At 43.9% G+C, this 15,558-nt stretch overlaps 2 protein-coding genes across 10 annotated transcripts in view; both read left to right on the forward strand.

Moving 5' to 3' along the window:
• Positions 1-3,922, forward strand: part of CHEK2 (checkpoint kinase 2) — a 40,404-nt gene extending 36,482 nt beyond the window's left edge. For 2 of the 8 annotated variants that reach the window (XM_032603466.1, XM_032603465.1), the window contains exons 15-17: positions 2,475-2,555; positions 2,903-2,908; positions 3,376-3,922. In XM_032603466.1, coding sequence (XP_032459357.1) covers positions 2,475-2,555; positions 2,903-2,908; positions 3,376-3,465 — 177 coding nt within the window. In that variant the 3' untranslated portion in view covers positions 3,466-3,922. Of the gene's footprint in view, positions 1-2,474 lie in introns of all 8 variants that reach the window. The other 6 variants (XM_032603468.1, XR_004345493.1, XR_004345494.1 and 3 more) reach the window with 6 other exon arrangements.
• Positions 3,923-8,291: 4,369 nt separating this feature from the next.
• TTC28 (tetratricopeptide repeat domain 28) overlaps positions 8,292-15,558 on the forward strand; it is a 609,537-nt gene continuing 602,270 nt past the window's right edge. For both annotated transcript variants that reach the window (XM_032603706.1, XM_032603707.1), the window contains exon 1: positions 8,292-8,500. In XM_032603706.1, coding sequence (XP_032459597.1) covers positions 8,399-8,500 — 102 coding nt within the window. In that variant the 5' untranslated portion in view covers positions 8,292-8,398. The remainder of the gene's footprint in view (positions 8,501-15,558) is intronic.

Here is a 15,558-nt window from a genome sequence, read left to right on the forward strand (position 1 = left end):
TTCCCTAATGGCTGCACCAATTTACATTCCTACCAACAGTGTAGGAGGGTTCCCTTTTCTCCAAATCCTCTCCAGCATTTTTAATTTGTAGACTTTTTAACGATGGCCATTTTGACCAGTGTGAAGTGGTACCTCATTGTAATTTTGACTTGCATCCCTCTAATAATTAGCGATGTTGAGCATCTTTTCATGTGCCTGTTGGCCATCTGTATGTCTTCTTTGGAGAAATGTCTGTTTAGGTCTTCTGCCCATTTTTTGATTGGGTTGTTTGATTTTTTTTGTTATTGAGCTGTATGAGCTGTTTATGTATTTTGGAAATTAAGCCCTTGTTGCTCGAATCATTTGCAAATATTTTCTCCCAATCTGTAGGCTGTCCTTTGGTTTTGTTTGTAACTACAAACAAAACCTTTGCTGTACAAAAGCTTGTAAGTTTGATAAGGTCCCATTTGTTTATTTTTGCTTTTATTTCTATTGCCTTGGGAGGCTGACCTAAGAAAACAATGGTACGATTTATGTCAGAATGTTTTGCCTATATTCTCTTCTAGGAGTTTTATGGTGTCATGTCTTATATTTAAGCTAAGAGCCTCATTTTAACTTAATTATCTGTTAGAAGGCCCTGTCTCCAAATACAGTCACAATTCTGGGGGTTGGGCTTCAACATATAAATGGGGTCTGGGGGGGACACAATTCAGTCATAACTCACACAGTTCAGCCATGACAATCACAATTCAGTTGCCACAGCGATGGGGGAATAGCATTTTCAACATTGGTTGGGTCCCTCTGATATGGAGGCCCCTGTGCTTATTACAGAGCCTGGCATCTAAGGGTCCTCAGCTGTTCACTGAATGAATGAGGGAGGTGGGTGGGCAGGGAGGCACAGAGGGCATTTCTGGCGGAGGCTGTAAGCAGGTGTAGGAGGAAATAAGGAATGGACCTTTGAGAGTGGCCTTGCTGAGAAGTGAGATCCTAGAGGACAGTGTGGAGTGGAATCCAGATGAACTTGGCACTTGGGCAGTGGGGAGCTACACTGAATGATGCAATAAACAGTGATGGAAGCAGGTGATTCTAGCTACTAGATGTAGAACAGGTGAATTCATCCTCGAGCACTAATTTTTCTATATCCATCAAATTGCTGAATATTGAAGGCCTTCACTCCTAGGTCCTTTCTCTGCACCCACCATGGTGCACTTGGCGTAGTGGGAGGAGTGGAGCGGGGGTTGGATGGAAAAGTACATGAGGATTTGGAAGTGGGCTGCTCTGGGTCTGTATTCTGCACATGCTACTCGTGAGTGGCTGAGCTCAGCTTTCAGCTGGCCCCAAAGCCCAAGTCCTAGTCCTGGGTGTTTCACCTTTCTGAAGGTAGGGAGGGCTGTCACCTCTCAGGGCTCCCAGATGCAGAAGTGAGCCCTGCAGAAGTGATTATTCATGGAGGTGGGCAGGAGTTTTCTGTGTACCCTGCCCCACCCCTCATTTCCCTCTCCAGCAGCAAGAAACACCTGTTCACTTTTTTTTTCTCATTAGCTCTGGGATATTGTGGGCTTGAAGTCCTTCTGGCAACTTGTGCAGTGCTTGCTGGGTGAATTTTCCTAGGGTGCAGGGTTGCTTTGTTAGGGTGGCCCTGGTAACTGGTCTCATTGTTGGCAGTGGGAGGGGGGACCTCCTGGAAAGATCTGGGGAGCAGCATGGAGCCAACCCCAGCCTTTGACCTCCTGATCGCCATCTCTCAGGATCTGGGATGCTGGCTCTGAAAGATTGACTGCTAAGGTCTATGGTTCTCTCTGACCCACCTGGAGTTTTTTTCTTTTTTTTTTTTTTTTGCAAAATAAAATTTATTTGCTAATGAAATTAAAATATAGTGAAAACCAAGAAAATGCTCTTTCAGAAGATTTTATCATATTTCAGCTATATTCTATTGATAATAATTACTTCTATTTTTATTATTTGTATATCACCTTTCGGTTTACCAAGTCCTTAATAATTCTCTCCTACCTTAACACTAGTCAAAACACTTGAAACCATTTGAAATAGTTTGATGGGGCTTTGCGACATAGTGTAATGCATTTTCTACCACAGATTTTCAAGGATCATATAATGAAAATAAATTTATATGACAGGTTTGGATAAGCAACTATTTCTTTGCTCCCTTGTTTTCACAGATGAAATTATGTAATTCCGTAAGTATATTTTAGTCAACCAGTCCTTTTGTTACATAGTTATATAATGGAAAGGTGACAGTTGCTCATTATGTTTTAGTCGGTCTACTAGTAGTAGACATTCACCCGGAGCTCTTAAGCGTATGGGTTTGGTTCAGCCAGTGTTGACTAAGCACCAACTGCTGATTAGACTTTTCCCTTTTCTCCACATTCATCCCCATCTTAGCCTACTTCCCTGTTTCCAGGGGCATCCTAGCCCTGCCTTTCAGGAGCTTTCTTTCCCTCATTCACAGCCTACTTATGTTTTTCATTTCTTCACAGGATGAGGACATGAAGAGAAAATTTAAGAATTTGCTTTTTGAAGAAGAAAAGTCGATGACTCTGCCCCAGGTTCCCGCCCAGGTATTCTGGATCATGGTCATTAAATGTAGGCTAAGTTTAAAGAGTCAAATGAATGGAGGATAAGGAGTTTGAATAGTCTCTTTAGCAGTGATTGCTTAACATTTTTTTGGTAAGGAATAATGTAGTAGATACTTTGTTTCAGCTTGATCTGCTCTGGCACCTTTAGAAGATTTAATAATGAAGACTATGTTTAATGCATTAGAGAAGCACAGCTAGGGGTTATTCAGGAAGTCTCCTGTAATGCAAGATTGGAAGACTTATTAGAGGCTCAGATTTAAATTTGCTGAAAAATTTAAAATTGGGGTGAGTGGTTGATGATTTCTGATTATAATCTTATTCCTCTAAAGTTCTTTGTAGGTATCAGTTAATATGTGTTCATTCCTGTCCTGCCTTCTTTCGGTAACACTCCTCTTCCTACTGCTCCCTTGCAATTTTATAAATGGGGAAACAAAGACACAAAAAAGATTGTCTTCCCACAAAAGAGCAAGACTTGAGGCTCCCTGGGAGAGGTATTGTGGTCCCTTTACATTTCCTAATTTAGAAGACAACCAAGAGGAGGCTGGTTATGCTTCTTACTTTGAATAGACATCATTGAGTGGTTGGAAGCCCCAAAGGAGAGAAATGTCAGTCCGATAAGGGTGTCTGAGTTTGGGAGGGGTGTGTGGGGATTCAGAGTCAATGAGGACAACCAGTATTCTTGGTCCTAGGAGTTTCACATGAAAGGCTCCAAGTTTACTGGAAGTATATAGGGAAACTTTGGTAAATTGTAACCAAGCCAGAGGTTTTCTTTGAACATCTCTCTCTTTTCCTTTACTTTCAGCCTTCGACAAGTCAAAAGCGGCTTCTTGAAGGGGAAGCAGAGGATGCCGACCCCACAAAGCGCCTGGCTGTTTGTGCTGCTGTCTCGTGAACACCGGTTGACCATGAAAGAAATGTACTTTCTTGAACCCAGCTGCCATGTTCTTTAAATCTGTTTTGCATAGCTTGTATTTTCATTGTGGGAACAGTTGCTTTTCCACAATCATTGATACACAATTCAAAATGTAATGGAACCTGGGCTTTGTGCTTTTACTTGTTGATCAGCTCTTAATTACACGCCTTTAGTGTGTGCATATTTGAAGTTGTGTGCCTTTCCTCTGGTGCCTCTTCCTTGGCTGTAACCAGGCAGGTTTCTTGGGATGTATCCCTGGGTGAGTGGCATACAAATTCTAAAGTTGCAGGGGATGGGGCACAGTGAGTCAGGGTGGGGTTTGTCGAGACTGGCCAGAGTCCTTACAAGACGGTCGGTACCTTGGTGCATCTACTATGGGCCAGTTTTTTTTTTTTTTTTAACTTTAATTTTTAAAAATTTTGTTTTTCATTTTTATTTTTTTGGCCATGCGGCTTTCAGGATCTTAGTTCCCTGACCAGGGATCGAACCTGTACCCCCTGCAGTGGAAGTGTGGAGTCCTAACCACTGGACTGCAAGGGAATTCCCCCACGGGCCAGTTTTAGAGTCCCATTCTCACCCTCATCATCCCTGAAACCACAGAGCCAGATAAGTTGTGAAATTCAAAAATTTCCTGATTTTAGGAAGAGGACCAGGCACATCAACTGTGTTTATATGTAATACCCCACTGAATCCTATAACCAAACACTTTAATATTTCAGCAGCAAATATTCACAGTAAGAGGAATAGAGAAAACTGTAAATAGCTTCATGTCACTTCAGATCCATTTTTTCTGCCACGAGATTTATGGAGGACTCCCCAGTTTCAGAGCTGTTTGGATTTTGGAAATGTGACTAAGGCATGTGGGCATGTCATGTTGACCCAATGATGACCAAGGAGGCCCTGTGTAAAGCGCCTCCCTAGGTTGTTCTTGTCTAGTGATTCTATGGGCTAGGTCCTCTGATCACCTTTATGTTATAGGTGAGGAACCCAGGCTGAAGGAGTAAGGTGACTTACCCAGTGGCACACAGCTAGGAAGTGGCAGAGCTGGGACCCAACCCAGGGCTTTCTGACTCAAATTCATGTTCCTCATCTCCTCCGTCCCTTATTCATTCAGACTCAGGGTTGTTGACTCACACTGACAAAACTCACATGAGACTGATTTCTAAATCTTGAATGCCAGTATGTTCAATCATGATGAATGGGTACAACGCCATGATCTGTGGAAGCTGGGACATCTTGGTGACAAGGAACAGAGGCCCATTCAAATTACTTCATGGAAAAGGGGATCTGTTTCAACCCTACAGAGGGCTGGGCCTGGGAGCCATCAGGAGCCCCGGCAGTTCTAATGGCTGGCTCTTGTCTCTTTTTGACCCACTGATTTTGCTTCTTTTGTAACTTTGGCTGACTGATGCTAGGCCACATTGTAGCTTGCTGACTATGCCATGAGTTGAGTGTCTTGGTTCAGATGCCACTGGTGAGCCAGCCAGGGGAGGGTGAGGGACACACAGATGTTGCCCCAGGCAATGAGGGTGGTGGTTGGCAATGGAAATTAGAAGGGTGTGCAAGCATTCTGAGGCTTGGCTGGCCTGTTGCTGAGGGCTAGATGGGGATTTAGGTGGTTTGCCTATTTAAAGGAATGAGGTTGAGATTGCCAAGTTAGATGGGTTTTAGCTCATTTGAATATTTAATGTGAAGGCTATGGTTTCTTAGGGCATCTTTCCCTCTTGGGGTAGTCAGCGAGCCCTTCTCTATTTCCAGAGCACTTTGTATTAGCTCTCTGATTATACCTACCATGGTAGGATGAATGATGGCCTCCAAAGACGTTCTTATCCTAATCCCCAAAATTTATGAATACGTGACTTTACACAGCAAAAGAGACTTTGCAGGTGTGATTAAGTGAAGGATCTTGAGATGGGAAGACCATCCTGTTTTATCAAGGTGGGCCCAGTGTTATCACAATGTTCCTTTTAAGAGGGACACAGGAAGAGTCAGAGTCAGAAGAGATGGAGTGGTGCTCTTTCAAAACAGAGGAAGAGGCCACAAGCCACTACAGGCAGCCACTAGAAGCTGACAGACGGAAAGCAAGGAAATGGATTCTTCCATCGGAGCCTCCTGAAGGAACCAGTCCTTTTACTTTACACCTTGACTCTAGCCAGCTGAAACTGATTTAAGACTTCTGACCTACAAAAGTTAAGAGAATAAATGTGTGTTATTTTAAGCCACCCAATTTGTGGTAATTTGTTACAGCAGCCAGAGGAAGCTAATACACTCATTACTAATGGGGAGACATCAGCTGCCAATATGGGGACACCCAGCATCCACTTCCTCTTCTTAACCTTATACTCCGGTTTTCTTTTTGGGGAATTCTTTCTCCCTATCCCATGAAGTCATAGAGGGAGGGGGAGATGGTACCTAGGTGTCTGCCTCCCCCCCCACACCCCGCACACTATAGAAGACAAAGGGGTCCCTAGAAGCTCCTCTGGTAGAGCTCCTCTCACTGCCCACCCAGCTGGAGGTGGGCACAGGATTTTGAAATGTGAGCAAATGGAGCTGGGATGGCAACATCAGTAGTGGGAGCAATATCTGGGAGCAATCTGAGCTCTCTGAACTTCCTGACCTTTGGCTTTGGACAAGTTACTTCTAATTGCTGAGCTTTTATTTCCTTATCTGTAAACTGGGTGCAATAAGAGTACCATCTTAATTCGGCATTTCTGAGGATTCAGGGGTGGAAGTTTCATTTAAAGTGCCTGGTAGGGGATCTGTCAGCATTGGCTTCTATCATTAAAGGTGGGAGGGTCACATACATAGCCAGAGGGAGCCATAGAAAGTTCTTGAGCAAGGAAGTAACATCACCTGTTTACCTTTTTTTGGGTTCACACAAGATGGGTGGATAACTGAGATGCCTTTGACAAAACAGATTTGGGAAATGCCAGGTCTGGGGTGGGTGGTGGGAGCAGAGGTGGAGGGGTACCACCCAGTGACTGAAGTAACTGCCAGTCCCTTTTGAAGAACAGGCATGTTGCTTGGTGGTGGACCTCCGGTGCCTTGATGATGGTGCAGTAGACAGCTGTACTTTGTGTCTGTCCTGAACCTGATGCCTCTTATGGTAATTGCAACCCTATTTTTTCTGGGGGAGGGGAATCCCTCTTCCCACTTGCCCCAACCCCAGGTCCTTCTGGCAGGGTTGATCCCACCCCCTTCCTAGAGGGGCTCCATATAGTCAGATCTGGCCAATCTTGCTGTGATTGGCTCAGGCAGGTCACGCGACCCAAATGGGTCCAGTGAAAGAAAATCCAAGACTTTGGCTGGAACTACTGGGAAACAGCTCCTGCTATGAATATGTAAAGTTACATATTCATAAATTCTGGGGAATTAGGATGAGAACATCTTTGGAAGCCATTATTCACCCTACCATGATGGTAGGTGTGAGTTAGGAGCTGCCCAGGACACTATGTGGAGAGAACTGCATGAGAATGAAGTAATCACAGAGGGAAGGGGAGCTGAGAGATTGTAGAAACACCGAGGTTATCGTTTGAGCACCTGGATCCAGCTATGACTTAAGTGAGGTACCACCCAGGACTTTTCAATTATTCCCTTAATTGTTTTACTCCAGGTTGAGTTTTTTAAATTAAAAAAAATTTGTTTTGTTTTAAAATTTTTTGGTCACCTGTGTCTGGAAAAGGCCAGACTAATAAATTCAACCACTTACAAACTCCAGGAGACCCTCAGGCACTCTTCTTCTTTTTTTTTTTTTACAAGTGAAAACATTCTCTGCTGTGGTTTTTGTGCCAACTTTAGGGTTTCCAGAGAGGTTTGGGGCAGAGAATGGAAAGTGAAGATTTGGGAACTAAGTCCCTCCAGCCCCAAGTTGAGCGAACCCCCTCCCAGCTAATTATACCACAGGGTTTGGGATCAGAGCCCCCTTCACTAAACTTTAGGAGTCTTGGAAGATAGGGCTGGAATTATACCACTGAAACTTGGATAGCTTGGTGTGTGCCAGGCATTGTGCTCAGAAAGGTGTGTGCCTCATCGGAAAGCTCACCTCAACCCTGTGAGGTATTACTGCCGCTCCTCCCTGTGCAGATTTAGAGATCAAGGCTCTCTGCAAGAACCGGAGGCAAGGCTTGAACCGAAATTTCCCTTTTCAAGGGCCCTTGGTTCTTGACCATAAAACAAAATTACTTAAGAGGTCTTGTAACCGGATTACCATTTGGTGAGCACTAGGTGCGGTGTTGACATTTTATGTGGATTATTTCAAGTCCTCCTAACTCGCTGGACGTTCCCGATTAAGGAGAAACAGGCTCCTGGAGACCTGACCTTAATTGGGCAAAGGTGAGTGGAGATGCGGGATTCGAACTCGGATTCTCCATTGAGTCTGGCTTTCCAGGGACATGGACATCAACTGTGCTACTTAGGCTCGCTCACGTGCTCACACACCTTCGCGATGGGGCTCTCATCACCTTAGCGGCGTCTTCCCCCGGGACTTCTTGGGATAATTCCCTCTTGGCTTGGACCATCTCAAAAGGCGCAGTGCTGAGGGGTCTGGTCCGGCGTCGTCCACAGTGCGGCAGGTGGCGGCGCCCAGCCCAGAACGGCGAGCTCTCTGGCCCGGCCGGACGGCTGCAGAGGGGGTGGGCGCAACGCTGGGAACAGCGGCCAGCTCCGGAGGGCGCGAGGCGGGGCGCGCGGGGAGGGGCGCGGCGAGTGCGCGCTTGCGCGGTCGGGGGGACCCGCGGAGGCGCGCGGGGAGCGTGCGCGGCGATGCGCGCGTGCGCGGTGTTGGGTGTTGGGGGGTTGTGGGGGTCGTCGCGGAGGCGCGCGGCACGGCGGGAACATGGCGCGCGGGGCCGGCGCGCGCGCCTAGCTGGCGGGACCGTTAGCTCGAGGCGGACGCGGCCCGGGCCCCGCGGAGATGGAGCAGTCGCCGCCGCCGGTGCTCGAGCCCACCCCGGGGTCGACCCCGGCACGGAGCCGTAGGCGGCGGGAGCCCGAGTCACCGCCGGCGCCGCCTCCGGTGAGTGCGTGAGGGGCGCGGGCCGGGAGACTTTCTTTGTGAAACTCCGTCGGTGCGAGCCGGGCCGGGCCTCGGCGGCTGACGAGCGCCCGCGAGGCGGAACCCGCCCCGTCGTCCGGGTTCGAGCCCTGCCTCGCGCCGCACGGCAGCGGGACCCGGGCTGTTGCTTGCCCGTCTCAGTTTCCGCGGGAGTGTGTGTGCGCGCACGGGGGGCCGTATACAGTCGGCGCCTAATGCGCGCGGTGCCAATCCCTTGCCTCCGTCCCCGCTGGGCGGTGGCTGCCCGTGACCCGGGCCCACGGGAGAGGTAGACCGCAGCCGCTAGGAGACAGGTGTCGGCCAGCCCCGGGAGGCTCAGGTGCAGACAGCCCCAGGTGGAATCTAAGGCAGTGAGCTGTCCGTTCCCGGAAGGAAGCAAGTCTGTTGGTGTCTCAGCACAGAGTGATTTTGGAATGCTTTGCATCCATCTCAGCGTGGTGGTGTGTTTGGGGTATTTATCGGTCAGGGTGAAGGAAGTTGAGTGAAATGGACTTCGGAGGTGTGGCTCCGGCTGGATGGGATGGGATGCCCCCGAGCATTGGGCTCTCCAAACAGCCAGGGCATAGGAATAATCTGGAGCGCTTGATAAATATACAGGCGTCACAACTCACCCCAGGCCCACGGACTCGGACTCTCCAAAGCAGAGGAGCAGATTTTGAATTTTTAACAAGCTCCTGAGTGATTATATCAGCACATTTGACAAGCAATGTTTTAGTGTAAGCCTCCTGCGAGCAGGGACCTGATCTGTTCGTTGCTCACCATGGCATCCTGGTATCAGGCACAGTGCTTAGCACATGGTAGATGGTCAGTAAATATTTGTAGAAAGACTAAATGACTTAGGGAGTTTCCAGAATAGGAGTTCTTGTATTTTCAGGAGCTTTTTGAAGTTATTATCTCTGTCACATTTACTGTATGATGTGATTTTTCTCAGTCCCAACTTAACTTTTGTAACTGTTTATAAATGCCTTGTTTTCAGTATATTTTAGGCAAAAGCAAGGTATACCTTGCTTAGTATAAACCATCAACTATGTATAATCCTAGCTAGGTTAAAATTAATTCTGAAACTAAATTCTGAATAAAAAAATTGCACTTTTCTTTCTTTTCATCATTTGGGAACACTAGACTTATAGGATTTTGTTCTTTTCAGGCAGGTAAATATTTACATTTTCATCAAAGCAAATCTGAATTACTGTTTATTCAGAAAAGTTGGCAGTTTGCTTAAACCTCTGAGTATTTGTAATTTTTATGTGGTATTTTGAAATTGAGATTTATGTTTAGTTCAGAGCCAATGCTAAAGTAGAATTGTTTGAAAGTTATTTGATATTTCAGGAGCTGTTTTTTTCATGTTTTTTGAATTTCAGTACTTGATTTAATTTCAGTAGTTTGTTGTTCATGGACAAAATATGAATGTATAGGAAGACAAAATTTTAGGAATATGCATGTGAAGAAGAAAAATTGAAAATTAGGTGCTTTTATTTCTCTCAGCGTTTCATTTTTGTAGTTCATGCACATGCCTTTTTAAAAATTCCTTATTTTAATTGAGATATCAATATAATTGACATGTAACATATTAGTTTCAGGTGTACAACATAACGATTTGATATTTATATATATTGCAAAGTGATCACCACAGTAAGTCCAGTTAACATCCATTACCATACATAGTTACAGATTTTTTTCTTGTGATGAGAGCTTTTAAGATCTACTCTTTTAGCAACAATCAAATATACAATACAGTGTTATAGTTCTATAGTCACCATGCTGTGCATCCCCATGACTTTTTTTTTTTTTAAGTGTCTTAAAAAACCCCAGCTTTGTTGAGATATAATTAATCTTACAATGTGTGGTCTTTTTGTGACTGGCTTCTTTCACTTATCACAGTGTTTTTGAGGTTTATCCGTGTTGTACCTGTATCATTTATTTATTGCTGAATAATACTTAATTGAACAGATATACCGCATTGTATCTTTTCATGCATTGATAGACATAGGTTTTTCCCCCCAACTTTTTGGTTATAATGAATGATGCTGCTATGAACATTTGTGTACAAGCTTTAGTGTGGACATATGTTTTCATTTCTCTTGGGCATATCCCAATTGCTGGGTTATATGGTGATAACTCTATTTTAACCTTTTGAAAAGTTGAAAAACTGTTTCCTAAGTCATTGCATAATTTTGCATTCCCACCAGCAGTGTATGAGAGTTTTACAATCTTGCCAGTACTTGTTATTGGTTTGTCTTTTTTTTTAAAATTAATTTTATTTATTTTTGACTGTGTTGGGTCTTCATTGTTGCCCAGTAGCTTCCTCTAGTTGTGGCGAGCGGAGGCTACTCTTCGTTGTAGGTGTGCAGGCTTCTCATTGCAGTGTCTTCTCTTGTTGTGGAGCACCGGCTCTAGGCGTACGGGCTTCAGTAGTTGTGGCACACGGGCTCAGTAGTTGTGGCTCACAGGCTTAGTTGCTCTGTGGCATGTGGGATCTTCCCGGACTAGGGATTGAACCCATGTCCCCTGCACTGGCAGGCAGATTCTTAACCACTGCGCCACTAAGGAAGTCCCATGGTTTGTCTTTTTAACTTAGCCATCCTAGTAGGTGTTAAGTGGTATCTTATTGCAATTTTGATTTGCATTTCCTTGATGACTAATGATGTTGGGCATATTTTTTTGTGTGTGCTTATCGGCCATTTGTATATGTTTGGAGAAATTTCTGTTCAAATCCTTTGTCCATTTTGGGGGGGGTCCAATTTTTAATTGGGTTATTTGTCTTATTATTATTGAGTTGTAGGAGTTTTAAAAATATTTTGGTTACTAAATTAGGTATATGATTTGCAAATGTTTTCTCCCATTCTGTAGGTTGTGTTTTAACTTTTTTGACAGTGTCCTTTGTTGCAAAAAACGTTTTAATTGTGATGAAGTTCTTTTGTTGCTCATGCTTTTGGTGTCATATCTAAGAATCCATTGCCAAATTCAAGGTCATGAAGGTTTACCCCTATGCTTTCTTCTAAGAATTTTATGTTTTTAGTCCTTATATTTAGGTCATCAATCCATTTTGAGTTAATTTTTGCATATGGTGTAAGGCAGTGGTCCAAATTCATTCTTTTGCATATTGTGGTCCAGTTGTCCCAGCACTATATATTTTTTTTTTCTTTTTTTTTTTTTGCGGTACGCAAGCATGTGGGATCTTCCTGGACCGGGGCACAAACCCGTGTCCCCTGCATCGGCAGGCGGACTCTCAATCACTGTGCCACCAGGGAAGCCCAGCAGCACTACATATTGAAAAGACTGTCCTTATCCCATTGGGTGGTGTTTGCACTCGTATTGAAAAATCAGCTGAATATGTGTTAGGTTTTTTTCTGACTTCTCAATCTTATTCTATTGCCTATCCTTATGCCAGTACAACACTAGTTGGTTACAGTAGCTTTGTAATAGGTTTTGAAATTAAGTCCTATAACTTTCTTTTTCAAGACTGTTTTGACTTTTCTGGGTCCCTTACATATGGATTTTAGGATCAGCTTATCAATTTCTGCCCAAGAGTAGCTGGGATTTTTATAGAGATTGTGTTTAATCTGTCCTTTCAATGATGTTTTATAGTTTTCAGGCCCAAGTCTTACACTTCTTCCAAAAATTTATCTGTAAGTATTTATTTTATTCTATTAGATGCTGTTGTACATGGTACTGTTTTTAACATTTCATTTCACATCATTGTTCATCACTAGCTCATTGCTAGTGTATAGAAAAAATACAGTTGAATTTTGGATATATCTTTTAGCTTCATCGTTTAGTGGTAGTCTGTTCCAATTTTCTGTTTCAGATCTTTCCTCAAAAATAGTGAGGAAGAATGGTCTTTGAAAACTCAAGTATGGATGCAAATCCAGGTTCATATCTCTAAGTTTTGGCTCTGCTACTTACTAGTTGAGTTTTTGACAAATCTTAATGTTATATATCCAGTGTTCTCATATGTATAATGGGAGAGTAATATCCATCTCAAAGAATTAAGTAAAAGAGAATGTATGTAGGTAGATATTTAGAGCAATGCCTTGCGTGTGGTAGGGATTTGGTACTTTGTTGTTCTTTTGCTAATTAACTCTATTTAAAAGCAAGCCCCAAAGCAAACAAAACTGCCAAACCAAAAAAAAAAAAAATCCTTCCCCCGCAAAATAAACAAACCTAAAACCTCAGACCAAAAAAACAAACACCAAAACCCCCCCCGCCACAAAACAAAAACCTCAAACTTCTTCCTGTCCCCGTCACTTTTCTGTGACCCAAGAAATCCCTTTGAGTGTTTGAGGAACAGTGAAAGACAAGAGTCTTTCACACCACACAGTTGTATTGTAAAACGCTGCTAAATCTAGGCTGCTCTATATGATATTTGACAACGTATTTGTATGTATTATTAAAAATAATAAAAGTATAACTGAAAGCTGTTTGCTCTTACCCCATAGTTCTTATTAATGTCCTGTTCTTTTACTACTTATTTCTACTAAAAGCAGAAGCAGTATTTTTTCATTAAGTTTGTTGATTACAATTCTTCTTTTGAATGCTATTTTTTTTAACATCTTTATTGGAGTCTAATTGCTTTACAATGTTGTGTTAGTTTCTGCTGTACAACAAAGTGAATCAGCTATATGTATACATATATCCCCATATCCCCTCCCTCTTGCATCTCCCTCCCACCCTCTCTATCCCACCCCTCTAGGTGGTCACACAGCACTGAGCTGATCTCCCTGTGTGATGCAGCTGCTTCCCACTAGCTATCTATTTTACATTTGGTAGTGTATGTATATCACTGTTACTCTCTTACTTCATCCCAGCTTACCCTTCCCCCTCACCGTGTCCTCAAGTCCATTCTCTACATCTGCGTGTTTTCTTGTTTTTTTTTTTTGCGGTACGCGGGCCTCTCACTGTTGTGGCCTCTCCCGTTGCGGAGCACAGGCTCCGGACGCGCAGGCTCAGCGGCCATGGCTCACGGGCCCAGCCGCTCCGCGGCATGTGGGATCTTCCCGGACCAGGGCACAAACCCGTGTCCCCTGCATCAGCAGGCGGACTCTCAACCACTGCGCCACCAGGAAAGCCCCTACATCTGCGTTTTTATTCCTGTCCTGCCCCTAGGTTCCTCAGACCCATTTTTTATTTTTATTTTTTTTTAGATTCCATATATATGTGTTAGCATACAGTATTTGTTTTTCCCTTTCTGACTTACTTCACTCTGTATGACAGACTCTAGGTCCATCCACCTTCACTGCAGTACTATTTACAATAGCCAGGACATGGAAGCAACCTAAGTGTCCATCGACAGATGAATGGATAAAGAAGATGTGGCACATATATACAATGGAATATTATTCAGCCATAAAATGATTGCTGTTTTTAAAAAACTTAGAGACAAAGCCTGATGTTTGAATTGAAATTTAATAGTATTATTTTTATTTTGGTGCTTCTTCAGTAGCTGGAGTAAATTGCTATTTTGTGCAGGAGGAAACCAGAGACAACAATATAATACAGATATGATGCTTGTAACATATCATGTTCATTGAATGTGTATTCACTACGAACCAAAGAAAATAATTGTTTATACTGTAAATATTATTTAAACAATATAAACTTACCTTCAGAATCACAATTATAATTAAATTTATAACCCACAGATCCACAGACTGATCTCACAGACATTTCTATAACAATATTTTATTTATTTATTTATTTTCAAATTTATTTATTTATTTATGGCTGTGTTGGGTCTTCGTTGCTGCCCACAGCCTTTCTCTCTAGTTGTGGTGGGCGGGGGGCTACTCTTCGTTGTGGTGCGCGGGCTTCTCATTGCAGTGGCTTCTCTTGTTGTGGAGCATGGGCTTCTCATTGTGGTGGCTTCTCTTTGTGGTGGCTTCTCATTGCGGATACGGGCTCTAGGTGCGTGGGCTTCAGTAGTTTGGCACGCGGGCTCAGTAGCTGGGGCTTGCAGGCTCTAGAGTGCAGGCTCAGTAGTTGTGGCCCACAGGCTTAGTTGCTCCGAGACGTGTGGGATCTTCCCGGACCAGGGCTCGAACCTGTGTCCCCTGCACTGGCAGGCGGATTCTTAACCGGTGTGCCACCAGTCAAGTCACTGTAAGAAAATTTTAATTAATTAATTAATTTATTTATTTTTGCGGGACGCGGGCCTCTCACTGTTGAGACCTCTCCCGTTGCGGAGCACAGGCTCCGGACGCGCAGGCTCAGCAGCCATGGCTTACGGGCCCAGCCACTCGGCGGCACATGGTATCTTCCCGGACCGGGGCACGAACCCGCGTCCCCTGCATCGGCAGGCAGACTCTCAACCACTGCGCCACCAGGGAAGCCCAAGAAAATTTTAAATCCAAGTGTCTGTATTACAAAAAACCAAAAAACCACAGCCTTTTATTATTAATCATTAGAGAAATGCAAATCAAAACTACAATGAGATATCATCTCACACCAGTCAGAATGGCCATCATCAAAAAATCTAGAAACAATAAATGCTGGAGAGGGTGTGGAGAAAAGGGAACACTCTTGTACTGATGGTGGGAATGTGAATTGGTACAGCCACTATGGAGAACAGTATGGAGGTTCCTTAAGAAACTAAAAATAGAACTACCATATGACCCAGCAATCCCACTACTGGGCATATACCCTGAGAAAACCATAATTCAAAAAGAGTCATGTACCAAAATGTTCATTGCAGCTCTACTTACAATAGCCCGGAGATGGAAACAACCTAAGTGTCCATCATCGGATGAATGGATAAAGAAGATGTGGCAAATATGTACAATGGAATATTAGCCATGAAATGAAACGAAATTGAGCTATTTGTAATGAGGTGGATGGACCTAGAGTCTGTCATACGGAGTGAAGTAAGTCAGAAAGAGAAAGACAAATACCGTATGCTAACACATATATATGGAATTTAAGAAAAAAAAAATGTCGTGAAGAACCTAGGGGTGAGACAGGAATAAAGACACAGACCTACTAGAGAATGGACTTGAGGATATGGGGAGGGGGAAGGGTAAGCT

The sequence above is a fragment of the Phocoena sinus genome, chromosome 14 (assembly GCF_008692025.1).
Source record: "Phocoena sinus isolate mPhoSin1 chromosome 14, mPhoSin1.pri, whole genome shotgun sequence".
Classification (NCBI taxonomy): Eukaryota; Metazoa; Chordata; class Mammalia; order Artiodactyla; family Phocoenidae; genus Phocoena; species Phocoena sinus.